The sequence below is a fragment of the Mustela putorius genome, unplaced genomic scaffold (assembly GCF_011764305.1).
Source record: "Mustela putorius furo isolate JIRA1106 unplaced genomic scaffold, ASM1176430v1.1 tig00003859_pilon_pilon_pilon, whole genome shotgun sequence".
NCBI lineage: Eukaryota > Metazoa > Chordata > Mammalia > Carnivora > Mustelidae > Mustela > Mustela putorius.
In genome coordinates this window covers 21,326,238-21,343,733 of record NW_025422011.1, presented here as the reverse complement: position 1 = coordinate 21,343,733, position 17,496 = coordinate 21,326,238, and the positions used below count along the sequence as shown (strand labels likewise).

The 17,496-nt window shown below is 35.0% G+C and overlaps 1 protein-coding gene across 3 annotated transcripts in view; it reads left to right on the top strand.

Moving 5' to 3' along the window:
- Positions 1-17,496, top strand: part of GAS2 (growth arrest specific 2) — a 125,607-nt gene that overhangs the window by 45,592 nt on the left and 62,519 nt on the right. For all 3 annotated transcript variants that reach the window (XM_045066122.1, XM_045066121.1, XM_004752159.3), the window contains exon 5: positions 11,360-11,423. In XM_045066122.1, the coding sequence (XP_044922057.1) occupies positions 11,360-11,423 (64 nt within the window). The remainder of the gene's footprint in view (positions 1-11,359; positions 11,424-17,496) is intronic.

The following is a 17,496-nucleotide window of genomic DNA, read 5'->3' as shown; positions in this document are numbered from 1 at the left end:
AAGTCCTATTCTAATGAAATAGGACTGAGTGAAGAAAGGAGACCTCTGTGTGGGAAGGAGGGGAGCTTGGTTCTTTTGCTTGAGGCTTTAAAAAATCAATTCACAAAATCACATAATACCAAATATTAGCATCAAAGAAAGCTGAGCATCCTTCAGAGAGAACAAGTATACAAATTGCCTTCTAAACAGAATACCCTTGCCCCTAGGCCTCACAAAACAACATTTCCCAGCTGAACCTAGGAAATGGATGGTAACAGCTAAAATCTTACTCCTTTTATATGCTTATGGAAATTTGTATTTCTGCTAAGAGCAGTGAATGTGATATGGAAAAGATTGCCATCAGATTTCTGAGAATTCTCTCAACAGAGAAGAAAATTATGTGAATTTAGACTAGGAGAATATTTTATACCTGAAGGGAAAAATAAACTAGAGTAATTGCCCAGGAGCCTCCAGAGTACAGTAGGGTGCCCCTCCACTGATCGTAATGTACATGGACTTTGACAGCTCCTACTATTTCCTCACATTTAAGTAAACCAAACTTGGTGGAAGAGGTGTGTGTATGGAAATGGCCCTCTTTCAGTCTGATGGCAATTTCAGAACTAGATTAGTCACAAGGCGTATACTCTTCATGTGTGGACAGACAACATCATGATTTAAAAATCTCCAGTCCCCTGCATCCCTTAAGGAACTGCCACACGGGGAAACTGCCTTATTGTCTGTGAGTTTGCTGATTGAACAGGTTTTCATTTAAGAAGCATCTTTTGAGAAACAAAACAGATGAACACAGGGGAAGGGGAAAAAAAGAGAGAGGGAAGCACAAGAGACTTTTTACCATAGAGAACAAACTGAGGGTTGCTGGAGGGGGGTTGGGTGGGGGTTGGGCTTTAGTGGGTGATGAGCATTTAGGAGGGCACTTGTGTTGAATACTGGGAGTTATATGTAAGTGATAATCACTAAGTTCTACTCCTCTAACCAATACCACATTATATATTAACTAACTAGAATTTAAATAAAAATTTGAAAAAGGAAAAAAATAAGCATCTTTTCCAGTAACTACCATAGACCACCATGGATGACTAGAAGCTGTCAATGTGAAAAAAATCTTAGATCAGTTTTCTCATTGCCTCTGAGTTCTTTTGTTAGTTAAACTAATAAAGCTTTCAGTTGGAAACCAAAAAGCTTGGGTGGCTTTTTAAAACCCCATTCAGATAAGTAGTACATTTTATCTTGAAACAATAAAGCCTAAAGCCACTGTATAATAATGGTCCTGATATATAAATACATAGTCTGCAGAATATAAAATTATGTCAAGATGAATGTTGAGATGGCCTAGTTCTTCACTCTGTTTGAAAAAAATAAAAAACACCTGACTTTATAAAAAGAAAGTCCTAGAACATTTATACATAATAGCTACTGAGTATTTGGTTTAAACATCTTTCATTTTGATCATCTTCTTTATTATATCTTGGCTTATAACTTGCAAAGAAACCAAGTTTTCAAGGAATTTTTAATCCTCTCAGCACCAAACAAAAGCAGATAGTTAGGCTTTCTGGTTTGTTGCTCAATGAAAAGACAAATTTGAAATTTCTGCTGCTCAGAATAGGACATGAGGTGAGGTGAGGTTTAATACCCCCATGGAGACAGAAGAAGGGAGCCAATATTATAGCATTGACTTCAGGATTATTTGGAGAAAGAAAACAGCTGTGCCCGTAGATGTTAATCATAATCAAGAGGAAGGACAATGAGAAATTCCATTTCTCCAAGTGGAACCCTTTCTTCTTTGATTTTTCGTATGATTCACTGTGAGTAAGGAAGCGATTGAGCCAGGGCTGATGGCGTTGGTCTCTGTGTTGCAGAATTGACTTTCTCACAACAATAACACTGTGTACTCTGCTTGATGTCTTTTCACACTTTACTTTTGAAAGGGAATTTAGGGCAAGGGTTTTTCTTTTTTTTCCTACCTCAAGATTTCATTTCAGTAGCGCACAAGATGAAGTGCGTCCTTTGTGTCCCAGTGTTTTGAACAGCAAATAAAATGAAAAGATGCCCTGATGAAGGGGGAAAATCTATTTGAATGAATGATAAAGCAGATCACTGTCCCCAGTGTGTATCAAGAGGCTTCTGTCTTTAGCTGTTCAAAGGTCTTTGCCAGCATAGAGCATTCTTATCTTTGTGGCAACTGATAGGCTACCCTCTGTTGCAGAGCTCTTTTGTAGTTATTTGCAAGGGGATCTTGATTCACAACTCGCTCAATCTGTTCTCTTTCAACAGCTAATGACAAGAAATCTCCATGGTGGGGAAGGTATGCCAGGGAGGAACTGCGGAGCATGGCTAGCAGCTTATCCCATATGCTTCCCTCCTGTTTCTTGCCTTTTGGATTCTTGGCAGATAACTTTCGATGCCACACGACACAATCACATACAGAGTATAACCTGTAGTTTATCTTCTGTGAAATTCTTGATAATTTTTTCTCTGAGAAATGTCAATTCTCAGATCGTAAATTCACCATATCTCGAATAGTGTTTCAAAAAAGAGTCGATAGAAAGACGAACAAAGGTCATGAGCAGCCTTGTCGTAGAAGACATAAAAAAACCTAGGAGGGCACATGATGTGCCCCGGGAGTGGTACACAACTGATGACTTATTGAACTCTGCAACTGACGCCAGGGATGTACTCTGTATTAGCTAATTGAATTTAAATGAAAAAAAAAAAACTAATAAAAATATAAAAATGTTGGACAGCTTAGCAATAAGGTAAATGCACATATAAGCTATGAAAAATTAGCAAAGATTGAGAAAATTATATGCTTAGTGTTGAGTATGTAGGGAAAATAGGATCTTCTATACATTGCTGAAGAAAACTAGAAATTGGTATGCCTTCTTTAGAGGGCAATTTGACATTGTGTATCAAAGACCTTACAGGTATTTATGTTCTTTTGTCAAATTGGTTTCTAAAATTTTATCCAAAGACAGTAAGTAATGATAGGCATCAGAATGTCCACTGAATTTTTTTTCTAACAGTAAAACAAATGGAAATGAAAGGAATCTATAACATTTAGTGATATCTTAAACCAACTCGAGTCATTATCCACAGATACCAACCAAAAATAATATTCTTGAGACTATTTAAGAATACAGAAAACTCACAAAATGTTATGAACATGAGGCCACCCATTTATATCTAGTAAACAACAATAAAATATATTCTCGGAATTTGAAGGAAAGATAAATAGTAATTATTTGTCAATGATGTCATTTTCTTTTTCTATTACCTGTTAACAAAATTGAGAGAGCAAACAGGTATGACATGTAATCTAAAGTGTGAACAATTAATTTTCTTTATATTAAGATACAATTTGAACCATTTTGTATAGAGCATTATTTGTTGACTTAAAATCTTACACATTGAGAATTATAATGGCAATTTTGCATTATTGAGGTTAAACAGACATTTCAAGTGACTGTAGACTTTTACACTGCTGTAAGAACAGATGATACACATCTTTTGTGCTCTGTGGAACATGCTTTATCACTGTGGGTCTACACTTTATGCTCAGTGATAACCCCCACTGTTCAAATCAGGTTGATATGTAGACCAATGACTAGAAATTGGTTTTTATCATGTTTCATAATTGATTTCATTGGATTCCTTAAAAATATTTAAGATTATTAATTGTAAATTAACAATTACCATCCTAATTGTAAATCCCGATTGTTTGATCAGTTTAAAAAAATGAACATGAATGTTTCCTTGAATTTAATAGTATATAGTTTATCAGCCTAAAGACAAAATATTCTTCTGATAAATTTTTTAAAAGAAATGAACTTTACTTTTAATAGTGGAGTAAAAAAAAAAAACATTTAGAAGATTTCTAGTGTGAAAGCAATATCTGTTTTCAGTTTGACAGAGGTATAAAAGTTAATAGAATGTATTAATAGTCTCTTAATAGTAAATATAATGATTTTTCCAGGCTTAAATATTTTAATAACCTTTTCCAACATAAGGCTGAATATTTTGATATGGCACATTTTTATCATTTAAATTAAGACCAAAAATCTATGATTTATTCTCAATCTTAAAAAGTTTTAGGTTATGAATCCGAAAATTGATGCTCTTATATGAGACTTTAAGTAAGAAACTATTTCCTTCCATTAGTGATATACTTGTGTAGGGATTTATAATTTGTAATTTACTTTAGTATAGTAACTTAGAAATTGCCAAGTGTCATTATTTTTCCAGAGTCTTGTTTATGTTGCTTAATTTGTAAGCATTCTGCCGAGCTGGGAGATGGGGGGGGAAGAAGGTTGGGGGGAGAATACTTTAAAAATGCATAATTTTTGTTTGCTGTAATTGTGTCAATATCATTATGTTATTGGATGATTGTAGGATTTGGAAGCCAGTGACAATTCTTCATCTATTTCTCAGAGAAAGAATCTACTCAGCGAGAAAAGGGTTTGCTCTCTGCTGTGCTAGCATGCAAATATGTGTGATTTTTTTCTGTTTTTCTTTTCTGTGTTTGTGTTTGCTGTGTGGCACTATTTTCTGTTGATGCATGACTCTGATAAGTAGTTTTACAAAATCCTTTGTTATCTGAATGTTGGTCAAGCACCGGTCTATATGCAGTATGAGTTTGATGCTTCTGTGGAAAATTAAAAAGGATTGTGTGTGGATTTGTAAACATTGTTTTCCATTTTATACTTGGAAGTCATCTGTTACATCAGAAAAAAAAATCTTTGTCTACCTTCCAGTGTTTGATAAGTCATCGCTTGTCGTCTGTATTGAGGACTCGAAAAGTATTTCTGTGGGAAAAAGGTTATAATTACTATTACTAGTATAGACAACAATTTCAAGGTAGCCATTCAGCACTATGAGTCATTTATATTTAGTTTCTTTGCCAGGGACAGGCTTTTGGTTTTTTAAAACTTGTTCTTATACTTACTTGGTTAGCATCTCAATTCTGTTTTTTCATTTTGAATTCAGATAGTCTTTCCAAATTTAACCATTTGCCCTATGCCAGAGCAAATGTAAGAAAAAACAGTAAAGAATCTGATTGGGAGAACTAAATGTCTCCCTGGAGTGAGTATTAAGTCAGGATTCAGCTGAGTCAGTGTTGAATTAGGGAAGCAAATGGCTTTCTAGCTTTCCCAGAATCAAATTTTTGCTGCACCATATTCAGTAATAATAACCATGTGCTCCTTACTGTTGGCTAGGTAGTACACATGTTACCATATCTATTCCTCCAACAACCAACGTTTTATAAATGAGAATGACCCAGAGAATTAAATAACTTGCCCCAACTACACTTCTCAGCCGCCCAGCCAGAATCAGAATTCAGCTTTATCAGAGATCATGTCCCTGTGTTACAGAAAGAGATACTCTGTTTGAATAATTTTAGAAGGTCATATGATTATTTCAAGTAAGAGGAAAAATAAAACATAAATGTAGACTGAATTAGAAAAATTCTTGCCTCTTGTTGCTGTTCTGAGTGTTAGTGACGTAATCTATTACATCTATTTCTCATAAGGTTCGGGTACTGAGGAAAGGAAGGGCACTATTCATTCTAGGACATTTCTCAACTTAGTGGCAAGGGCAATTAACTAGATTTTATTTTTTTTTTATATTTTATTTATTTATTTGTCAGAGAGAGAAAGAGAGAGAGAGAAACAAGCAAGTGGAGGGGAAGAGGGAGAGAGAGAGGCCCTCCCCACTGAGCAGGGAGCTTGATGAGGGACTCGATCCCAAGATCCTGAGATCATGACTTGAGCTGAAGGCAGATGCTTAACTGAATGAGCCCCCCATAGATTTTCTTCTATATATCATACATAATTGTTGAAATTTTGAACAAATTATCTTGGTTTGCATGAATATGTGGATGTCGTAGCCTATTTGAAAAGTGAGCAGTGATTCTGAGAAATCTGGATACACACAGACTCAGCATTCATGAGCTGGTGAAAATCTTTGCTTTGTCTTTTCTTTGGCCTCCCTGAGATCAGTTTCAAATTTAAAGGTACCTAAATTTCTGTGCTACTCCTAATTGCCTCTTACCTTCAAACTCAAAGGTTTCTGCATGGGTCTTACCAGGAGTGACATGACGAAGGGAGAGGTTTGTGACTAGCCCTTCACTTTTTGGGAAGCAACTTTTGTGCTTTATTAATCCTGGCAGAAGAGAAATGCTCATAATCACCAAAGCATGAATTATTTTTCTTCCAATCATCATCGTCATCACTGTTATGTGAAACATTTGTAGAGTGTTTTGAGAATATATATCTATATATAGAGAGATATATAGATATATCTCCCAAAGCACATTTGAATGTTTTTAACAAAACACAGGAATTATAACTGATGTTTACTATAATACACAACATTGGTTAATACAGTGCTTCTACAACATTAAAGTGCATACCCATCACCTGGAGAACTTGTTTAAATATAAGTTTTTATCAATAAGTCTGGGGTGGGACCGAATACTTTGTATTTTTTTCCAGCTCCCAGCTGATGCCAAAGCTGCTGGTCTGTGGACCCCACTTAAGTAGCAAGGGAGTAATATTTATTGAGCACTTGCCATATGTACCAAGTACTTTTAACCATAAATCCCCTCGTAAGGGGGAGCAAGTAGAAGGCAAGATGCCTGTTTGGGAAATGAAAAAGTGATGCTGTCTAGACTAGATCCCAATCCTTCTGACTTCAAGTGTATTGTATTTTCTATCACACCTCTCTTTCTGAGTACTAGAACTTGTTCTCTACTCTGGGAAGGTGGACAACTATTAATTTATGGTATTTTCACAATTAAATAATAATCAGCCAAAGTGTATTTTTTCAAGTTTCCTTCCTAAATTTAAATCTAAATTAGCCCAGTCTCCTTTAAAACCAGTGTTAATATTGTAGTCTTTATTGTACACACACTAAGCAGACAACACACTTTTTCGTGTTTCCATTTCTTTGCCCATGTGTTAAAATTTAATATATTTAGATAAATTTACATTTATGGTCAAATGCATTTTATCCTTGCAGATTTTGTGACATTGAAACTCTATCCTTTGCTTTAGTGGAAGACCTCATTTTCTATTCCTGGAGCCAGCAGCACTCCATTTGACATTTGATGCCCTTGAGGTTTTTATAGAATCTAGGTTATAAGACTGCGTCTCTTGCCACATATTTTTGAATAGGGATCTGTCTTACTTTTCTCAGAGCTGTTCTGCATTATGATTTTCCTTGAGGTGGTTTTGATTATTTTAAAAAAATCCAATGATAAAATCCTTCACATAATAATGACCATTGGCTGGAGAGCTTTCTATTTTTTAAAAAACAATATTTTAGATGAAAGAAAACAATAGTGATTCCCTCTTCTCCTAACTCAAAGCAAAAAACCATATGAATATTTCAATGATAAAGTGAAAAAAATGTTTTCTAGTGTAAACTTTAGTGTAAGGAGAAGTTTTATTGTTTTTTCAAAAAGGGGAATCATTAAAATGATTTAAGATGAGTATCCTTATGACTCAATACAAAAGCTTTTGTTTAAATGCAATATACAAAATTTGTCTTTTTTAATCAACTTAGGTAATTTACTAAAAATGGACTCATATAAATTATTTTATTCTCAGAGACAGAAAAATTAATGGTAAGGTGTTTGCTGTTTCACAAAATGACACATTTTTCTTAAGCTTTATACTTAGCACAAACTTGTAATAACTATCGGTTATCTGCTTTATATTTTTGTATATGCTGACCAAACTGACCTACTTAACCTGGGATTTGATTTAGATTGATTTATAATTAGTGGTCTCTGATATAAATGATAAAATATTCAATATATACTCATTATAATAGACCACTTAAGATTATACATATTATACCAATAGTAATTTTTTTATTCCAAAGTTTTTATCATGCCTAGCATAGTGAATTTTGCCCGATTGGTGCACACACACAAAAATGTTTTTAGGGAAAAAAATAAGTGAATTATTGTTGACTAAGCCAAATGAAGACAATCTTTAAACAATTTATAATAACAAAAATTTTAAAAACTAATAAGCTAGCATTGGGCAAGTCTTTCCTATGTGCCGTGCCACACACTGTGTCAAGAATAAAAATAAAGGGGCACCTGGGTGGCTCAGTGGGTTAAAACCTCTGCCTTCAGCTCACGTCATGATCCCAGGGTCCTGGGATCGAGCCCCGCTTTGGGCTCTCTGCTCAGTGGGGAGCCTGCTTCTTCCTCTCTCTCTATGCCTGCCTCTATGCCTACGTGTGATCTGTCAAATAAATAAATAAAAATATTTAAAAAAAAAAAGAATAAAAATAAATATTACCTTGTTTGATCCTCACCAAAACCTTCCAAGATATGCAATTTTGTTTATCCTCAGAAAAATGAGATATTATAGAATAACCTCCCAAGATAATGCAACCAGTAAGCCTTAGAGTTGATACTCACACCCAGATCTTTGTGGTTTGAATCCCATGGCCACTATACTCTATCAACTTACTTTAGAAACTTGCTTGAGTGCACAAACCAAACAAAGTCACCTCCTTGGGAATTTAGATACTATTTAAAGACTCTTGAATTTAATTATATACCCATAAAGCAAGAGTATTTGCTTTTACAATTAAGTGAACATTGACATCATTGGCACTTTCTCAAGACACGAGGTTAAGATGTTAGACTTTATTTAGCTTGTTCCTTGTCGAAACCATGATCATCACTGGATGATTGTCATCAACCTCGATTTTTGAGTTGTAAATGCCTACTGGGTAGTTACTATTTTGTGCTAAATTATGCACCTCTACAGCTTCATCTCATTCATCACTCACTAGTCAACAGACGTTGTTTTTTGTTTTGTTTTGTTTCATTTTTGTGGGGTTTTTTGGTCTTTATAGGCCAGGCATAATATACCTGCTTTTTAAAAAGGCATTACTATGTGAGACAATAACACAGGGGGTTTTTTGAGGCAATTTATTTTCTTTATGAAAAATAACATTTCTAAGAAAATTGGGAAGTACAATAATCATCCTACTAGTTTTTCCTAAGAAATTATGCTGAGGGAGAGGTTCATTTGTCTTATTTTAAGGATACGAAAAAAATTTATTTATGAAATTTACATATATACATACACACACATACACACACACACACACACACACATATATATAATATTCTTTTAAGGATGTAAAATGAAGAATCATGCAGTTACTTCTTCGTTTGCCAAAACTGATTTTCTAATGAGTCTAATGGTAGATTCAGCATGTGAGTTGGGCATGCCAAAGCTGTTTTAAGTTGCTAGCTCAGTTGAGGAAGCAAAGAAATATACAATAGTAACGTGTTTCACATATGTCTTTGTTACTCACATTATTGTTTTTCTTCAGGATGAATTTTATTTTCTATAAAATGTATCTATTCCAATACTTACATAGTCCTCAAACTACAGATAATGAGTTGGTTAAGGAATCTTTATAGGTGGGTCAGGTATTACTTTTTGTAACTGGTTATTGACTGCACATTGACACAATTTGGTCAGGTTAGTAATAATTTTTATATTTTGACCCTATTTCCATCAAGAAATACAGGAAATTGTGTCCAGGACTTCCAGAGCTATAGCCACTTACTTTGCATTGCATTCACTGAAGATGAGGGTATTAACAGGGCCTAAAAAAAAAATCTTCCTCTCCTAAGTTTTTATGTATTCTTTTTTCCATTCAGAACTGATGTTTATTGCTTTGTTCCATAGATGGGGTTTTTTAAAGGCCTAAATCAGAAAGAATTTGTTATCTATACAGAAAGATTGATTTACATCGTCTGCTTCTGTGTTGTGATGTTTGTGATTGTTCTCTTTTTGAAATTGATGCCTTTGTGGTATTACAGTCCATATGTTAAATGGCACTGCAGTTGATTCAGTGAAGTTGTGAAGTTTGTATCATTCCAGCCTGAGTCAACCAGTGGTGCCTTTGAAATTGGAGTTATTAACTATCCTTATTTTTAGATCCTTTAATTAGAAATAACTTTAGTCCTCCTGATGAGGGGAATTCACTCAGGGTCACCTAACACCAAACTTTATATTACCAAGAATTGGAATATTCTATAGTCGAGATTTTTCCATAATTCTTTTTTAATGAAAATTATTGATGGAAATAGAATTTATTTTGTGAGCTTCAAAATGACATTTTATAACAAGATAATAAAATTGTGTCTGTTTAAAGCCAATTATGTACTTTTACAATCCAAGTAAATGTTCTCTTTCTCTTCACCACAAACTCCCAATAAATTCCATTTTGATGTCAGTGGACCAAATATTGCCAGTACCATAATCTGTGGAGTAAAAGAATTAGACATTTAAGTTAAAGGAATAGAATAATTCTGGAATTATTATAAAATTCTATGTTTAAGAGTTAAAGCAATATTACTGTTTTTCTTAAAATTGATCAATAAGCTAGTATTTTCTTTTATCAGGATATTGTCTCTATAAAGACCATTCTCAATGAATTATTATTTTTTAAATATCTGTTGGCTTTATTAGGTGCAGTACATAACAATGTATTTAAAATGCTCTAGCTTGTTAAAAAGAGAGCAATATAAGCAGTACATACACTTTTGGTAGACTCAACGAATGCAACTATGATTTGTCAGCATTACTGAATGCGTCCAAACCAATTAGTAAAGCAAGATTTATTAAGCAATCAGAATATATTAGAATCTGATCAATACAAATAACAGTCTTCTAATTTGCTCATTTTATGGACAAAGTTGATTATTGGTATATATTGATACATATTTACAAATCCATTCAGTTGAAAGAATATCTTTCTAAAGTATCATTTAATCAGATTTGATTAGCAGAGAACATCAAGTTTCAGAGTCTCACTTGATGTCACTGCTTGGAGGATAATGAAGGACTGTGGTGTATCACTTTTATCCTTATTCATTGCATTATTTCTGCTCAAATCATTAATGAGGTAGACTCAGGATTTTGCAGAGTCCAGCTTTGTTCCATGGTCTTCCATGTGCTGGGTATTTTTAAATTTCAACTATTTATATCATAATGACAACTAAATATATTTCCAAGATCAACTTACTAATATTGTGTAATAAAAGAAAACACTTTCAGGATGAAATTAACTCAGGGTAAGATTTCCTGAGACTCATGACTTTGAGAAGAGAGGTGAAGCAGAGAGTTTTGAAAGCTGGTTTAAGACTTCGGTAGAGCTCAGTGTACCGTGGGCTGGGATGGCTTCTGTGAATGTGAGAAAGAAGACGAGCTCATTGACGGGAAGCATGAGGAACGAGAGATCATTGGCAAGCCTGTTCGCTATTGAGCGGCTTTACAATCCCTTCTATTGTAAAGGTGTCCACCTCTGTCTTGTCTTTCAGTCCTCCACAAGCAACCCAGAGAAGTGTGTCTCTGTTTGCTGGAGCTTGGCCGGATTGCAGCCAGGTAGGTCAAACTGCTGCCACTATTTCAAGACGTGGACCATCTCCGCATTGAAGCAACTGAGAAGCTTGCTGGCTTTTCATTGCTAATTTAACCCGCACATTGAGAAGTTATTTTTTCCAAATATAATTTGTACAAACATCTCAAGAGCAATTGTTCAAACTTAAAGCATGACACCAATATTCCTAGCCCTACAATCTTGTCAAAGCCACTATATCTAATAAGAATTTACTAAAAGCATATCCTCTCATCTAATACATTTGCCTTCCAGTCTTTTCTTGGGGGGTGGGGGAGGGTCTTGTACATCAAGTTGTGTGTGACAATTACTCTTTCTGCTAAAGTCTATTCCTGTTATGTCTCTCTCTCCCAACTCCTCACATCCTCTCTTTCTGTTTATTCTTTATAATTTAGTTCTTAATGTAATCCCTAATACCATCTACTAATATTTGATAAGTTTATTATTAAATAAATTTCTTTTTTTTTTTTTCATTTTCCCTCATTCAGCATCCCATGTCTCAGGTCTTTTAGCTTCTACTGCTAAGTTGGGGGGGGGGATAATTTTTCAGTTATTCTCCGTATTTTCATTAGAGAAAGGCATAGAATATTTTCCTTCATATGTGAAGATACGTTTGGAATCATTTTCTTCTAGGAAAAAAAAAAAAGTAATTGTAAAAGTAAAAATCATAGCTAAATAGACAGAGAAAATGACTTTATTACCCCAGGTGACTTGCTTTGGCTTCGTGTCTTATCTTTCATTTTCTCGCAAATGACCAAACAGAACTTCTGACAGTTCTATGAAACCCAAAGAATTAGAAATAAAGATGTAAGTGGTCAAAGAAGACTTGATTCAAAATAAAAATTCGAATTATTTAGATGTTTTTCATCAAAATCTGGGTATACTGTTAGGATAGAGATCAGATGAGCCAATAAGATAAAGTGAGAGCTAGCTCTTGGTGAAAATTCTCAAAGAAAAATTTATAAAGAAAATCGGGGTAAAGAAAATACGAGGCATACCCATCAGCAAATTACAGCAATGGGTAGAAAGCTTGCTGCCAGTGAATAGACCTGGGCTTTTTTGTTTGTTTTTATTTTTGGTTTTGATCCAATGGGAAATTAACCTGCAATCAGAAGTAACTCCAGGTTCCATAAAACATGATCGACAACATGATCTCAACAAATTGTATATCAAGTATGAATTTTACTTTACCACAGTACATGGGTATGAGGAAGAGTCTTTAATTTAAAAAAATCAAATTAAGTATAACTGAGGCTCCACTCAAAATGAAAAAGCCAATTTGAGACAGTTGGAGCTTTCCCTATTCTCTCCCATACTGTTCCCAGATACTGTGTAAAGACCATGGGAAAGGGTCCCCGGTCCTCTGTTCTCTAAGGCCTCTACTACTGGGGCTTAGTTTGAGCTTGGAGTGTCCCACTCTTTCTTTGGACCCCACCCCCCCTACAGAACTGTCACCTTCTTGGGTTCTATGAGGGAGCAAGACAACGGCATCAGTTGCTTCTAGGACTCTGCTAAGCCACCCAGTCTTGGGGCTTCTGACCTGTAGGGCAAACAACCTTGAGTCAAAGGAATGGTATCCTTTGAACTCTACAGATATGCCCTAAAAGGGGGAAAGTGAAAAATACAAGGGGAAGAAAAACACACAAAGTAAAATTTCAATAAATGAGCGGCTGCCACTGAAATGTTAGAGTGAGAGAAACATGGATGGTTTCTACTTAAGAGATAAGGCAGAACATTCTTTGTTCAATTATTTAAATTTTAATTATACTGCTAGAATATTTTAAAGGACCAGATTCCATTTTGTTGTTTTAATAATCTAAATACATGAATCAAGTCAGCATCGTGATTCTGAAAGCCATGATATACAGGTAGAGAGAAGGTGGTGTACCATCTGCAGAATTAGTCACGCGATGTCATTATTCTCTTGTTAGTTTATAATATTTGCTTATTTTCTGGGTTTATTTTATTTTTTTGATTATGCTTTTTATTACTGGAGCACTCAGATTAGGAATCCTGCTGGACCAGACTTTTTTTTTTTTTTTAAGATTTTATTTATTTATTTGGCAGAGAGAGATCACAAGTAGGCAGAGAGGCAGGCAGAGAGAGAGAGAGAGAGAGAAAGCAGGCTCCCTGCTGAGCAGAGAGCCCAATGCGGGACTTGATCCCAGGACCCTGAGATCATGACCTGAGCTGAAGGCAGCGGCTTAACCCACTGAGCCACGCAGGCGCCCCTGGACCAGACTTTATAACTATGACGGATTCATCAAAGGAGAAGACATGCTACCCAATGACAAATCCCTTTAGAAATCCCCTTTCCTTCAGTTCCAAGTCTGGCATAAATTACCCCTTGCCATAGTACATAAAACAAATTAAGATCTTAATTTTAATGACAGAGAATCATAAGGGCCTGGTCAATTTCATGGTGATGGATCATGTCAAGTTTTATGTGTTTTTTTTCCCCCAGTTTGAAACTGATAGTCTGGGTTGCTCCATTTCTTTATCATTCTTTTTTAAGAAAACCAGTTTATTGGGTGACATACAGAAAGGTGTCCATATTTAATGTATACGAGTTGATGAGCTTGGAGATGAGTGTATATCTGTGCAACCACACCGCAGTCTATGCCATTAGTCGATCCATTACCCCCCACATTTTCATCCTGCTAGTATTAGGATTATCACCATCGTCATTGTTATTTATGATACGAATGGGTTGCTCCATTTTTTTTTTAAGATTTTATTTATTTATCAGAGAGAGAGGGGGAGAGAGCGAGCACAGGCAGAGGCAGAGGGAGAAGCAGGCTCCCTGCTGAGCAAGGAGCCCGATGTGGGACTCAATCCCAGGACTCAATCCCATGACCTGAGCCAAAGGCAGCTGCTTAACCAACTGAGCCACCCAGGCGTCCCGGGTTGCTCCATTTCTGACCATACTTAACAACCATGTAAGCTGGTGAAGGCAGTAATTATTCATATTACAAAGATATTACTAATTTCAAAAAGGAATTATCTAAGGATTAAGATAACCCTTATGTTACAATGCTCTATTTATAAACCTTGCTTTTATTTTCTTCACTTACTTGAGTGACATGAAATACTGTCCTTACACTGAAACCCAGAAAACATGCTGAGATCATTTAGGGTGTTACTTTTGTTGTGTGTAGCATAAGGTAAAACAGTTGAATATCAATCGGATAGATTGAACATTTAAGTATACATGTCTGCTTAAGTTTCTATCTGTACACATTTGAAGATCTTATCTTTTTTTTTATTATTATTATTTGAATGGAAGTTCAATTGTGCTTTACAGACAGAAACCAGTAAACCCAAATTTCACTCCCTAAGCTGTATGTTGGAGCATATTAGTTAAAGGGGGAAAAAAAGGAAAATTCATCCACCTGACCTCATTTTATTCCTAAAATTTTCTTTGAACATATTGAAACTATGTCTGCATCCTTACCTTCTGCTTCCTCCTCTCCTAGTGCCTCCATTAGAGGATTACAGAAATTACTGAGTTAAGACATCATTAGCCAAAACTAGAAGTGATTTGGGGAAAGCTCTTAGGAATCAGTACATTAATTTGTACACACACTTGATGAGTTTTTTACTATAATGAAGTCCCCAGTACAATCTTATGAATTGTGAACATTTTTCTAATAATCACTGACAGTTGATGTTTTTAATATTTGATTCTAAACATTAACTCCTTGAAATTACATAAATGTCAACTTAAAAGCTATCCACATCACTTCAGATATGATTCTCAAGATGTTTCTGATTCTCTGCCATCTTCTCCTGACTGGGAACACTCAGTGACACTCCTTTGAGAGCTGTGGGCTTCTCTGAGTTCTGAGATGGGAGAATGAGACCACTTACTTTTGTTCTCATGGGTAAAACTTCCTTTTATTGTCGACTGAATAGAGCTATCATCACTGGAGAGTGAAATCCCACTGTTAATATTTCAGAAACCATGTCAGTTTCTGTGTGTAAAATATGCATGTTTTCCTTTTAAAAAGTAAAACACTCAGCAAAAGCAGGTCAATAAAACCTGAAAGATCTTTTTAATGACAATGCTTTGATATTCATTGCTGAAAAATGTCCCTATGAAGTTGACATTTTACAGACTACAGAACTAAGATTACCTTTATGCTGTAAGTTAAAAACTTTTGATATTTTGGTCTGGGGCCATAATCAATAATTAATATCTTAGTGGAGCTTTTTATATTATTATTTTTGAGTGTTTCTTTAATTTTGAATAACACTTATGACCATTTGAAAGAAATATACTTGGTGAACATTTTTGTTAGTCTCCTATTTCAATGCATGGCCTAATGAAGTGTTGCTTAAAATAAAAATATTCTTATACAAGGTTTATTAATTAACACGTCCTATTTAAAACATTTGACTCTGCTAAGAATATCACATGTGCTCACGTGAGTGAAATTTCCTTCCAAATGTAAATCTATCTTTAAATTACTTCAAAACAGTATAAAAATAGGGCAAAACTATCTTGCAAGAATCTATAAACTGTCAACTATAAACTCATCTGTTTATCTATAAACTTATCTGCCTTAAAAAGGGGGAGTTTCTAAAATGTGTCCCCCTTACTCTACTGAAATAGGTCCCAGATGTCCTTTGTTTGAAAACTCTAGTCTACTAAAAAGTTTATAAATTCTCTTAGTTCAGGGCTCAGTTTGAAAGCTCAATTATGTCATCTAGACCAATCTCAAAAATCATGTCATGTGCCAGAAAAATGAAAAAGCCATTCCTAGTACCTCTTCAGAAAGTTATTAACCAGAAGATCCTGTCTCTAGCAGTTTGCGTTTTTTTTTTTTTTTTCCAATGAGACAAAACCAGATTCCTCACTGGGGTATACAGATGTGAGGGTTTGGTTTTAGTGGATTCAACCTTCTTACTCTCTTTAGTTGGACCCTTATTCAGTGTGAAGACAAGAAATTCTCTCTCCCAAAATTCAAAAAATCTCATAGCTGGAAAGGAGTAGAAAACAGTATAGATTTGTGACAACCTCATAGAGTAGAAATGTGAGGTGGTATAGAATTAATCATGCAAACCAGTAAAAGCAACCTTTTGGAGAGCAGAAAAAAAGACCTATTTGGTGACCAAGTTGGCTTGCAGGTGTGAGCCCCCAGCCTCAGGGGAATGTCATGATTTACAGCCTGTTGACATCTCCAGACAGACAGGAAGCCAATGAATCGTATTTAAGTGTGCATTTTGGGACTGGCTGACTCTACCCTAGGCAGCTTGAAGTATTTAAAAGCCAATATAAGCAGAGATTTGGAGCTTAGTGTTGATTCTCTATGTTCAGTGGCAGAGCTAATTTTCAGCATTCCCAGATAAAGAAAAATCTCCAGGGCAAGGCTTTCCATGTATGACTTTGTTACCAACTTCATTCAAACTTAGGCTAACTTTGGATCAGACATGGTGAAGCCTATTGTTCCTCTAGTAATACATTATTATTTTACTTGTAAAAAGCAGAGAGAGAGAGAGAGAAAAGAAAAGTAAAAAAAATTATTCAGCCTGTTCCTGAAAGGTGGCCTGAATCCACCAACAATTACAAATGAAATCATATTTTCCAACTGGCTTAATTTATACGTTCAAATATGATGTTTTTACTTGTGATTGACTTTTAATTTTGGCTGTGAATTCTAGTGCATTAAATTCCTCTAGGTTCTCTGCCCAGTTTGTGTTATTCTCTTAAGAACATTAAATATAACAAAATTTTATACCTCGATAAACTAAGAATTCAAAGAAGTCTGGGGAGATGAAAAAGAGTTGCCTGCTGAAGTTCATCCAACGAGTTAGGAACAAAGCTGAATTTCTAACTCGTTTGGCTATATCCTGCACTAAGAAATTTCTGCTGCTCTATAATTCTAGGAAAATGAGTATAAAGAAAGGCTTTGTAAAGGATACAAACGGGAGTAATAATATAAACCGTAGTAATAATACTCCATTACATCTTAATTTTCAGGCCCCTACTTTATTTCATCTGGTGGTATAATACATTTTTCACTCAAAAAGCTTCGTCAAAAACTCTTTAGTGCTGTA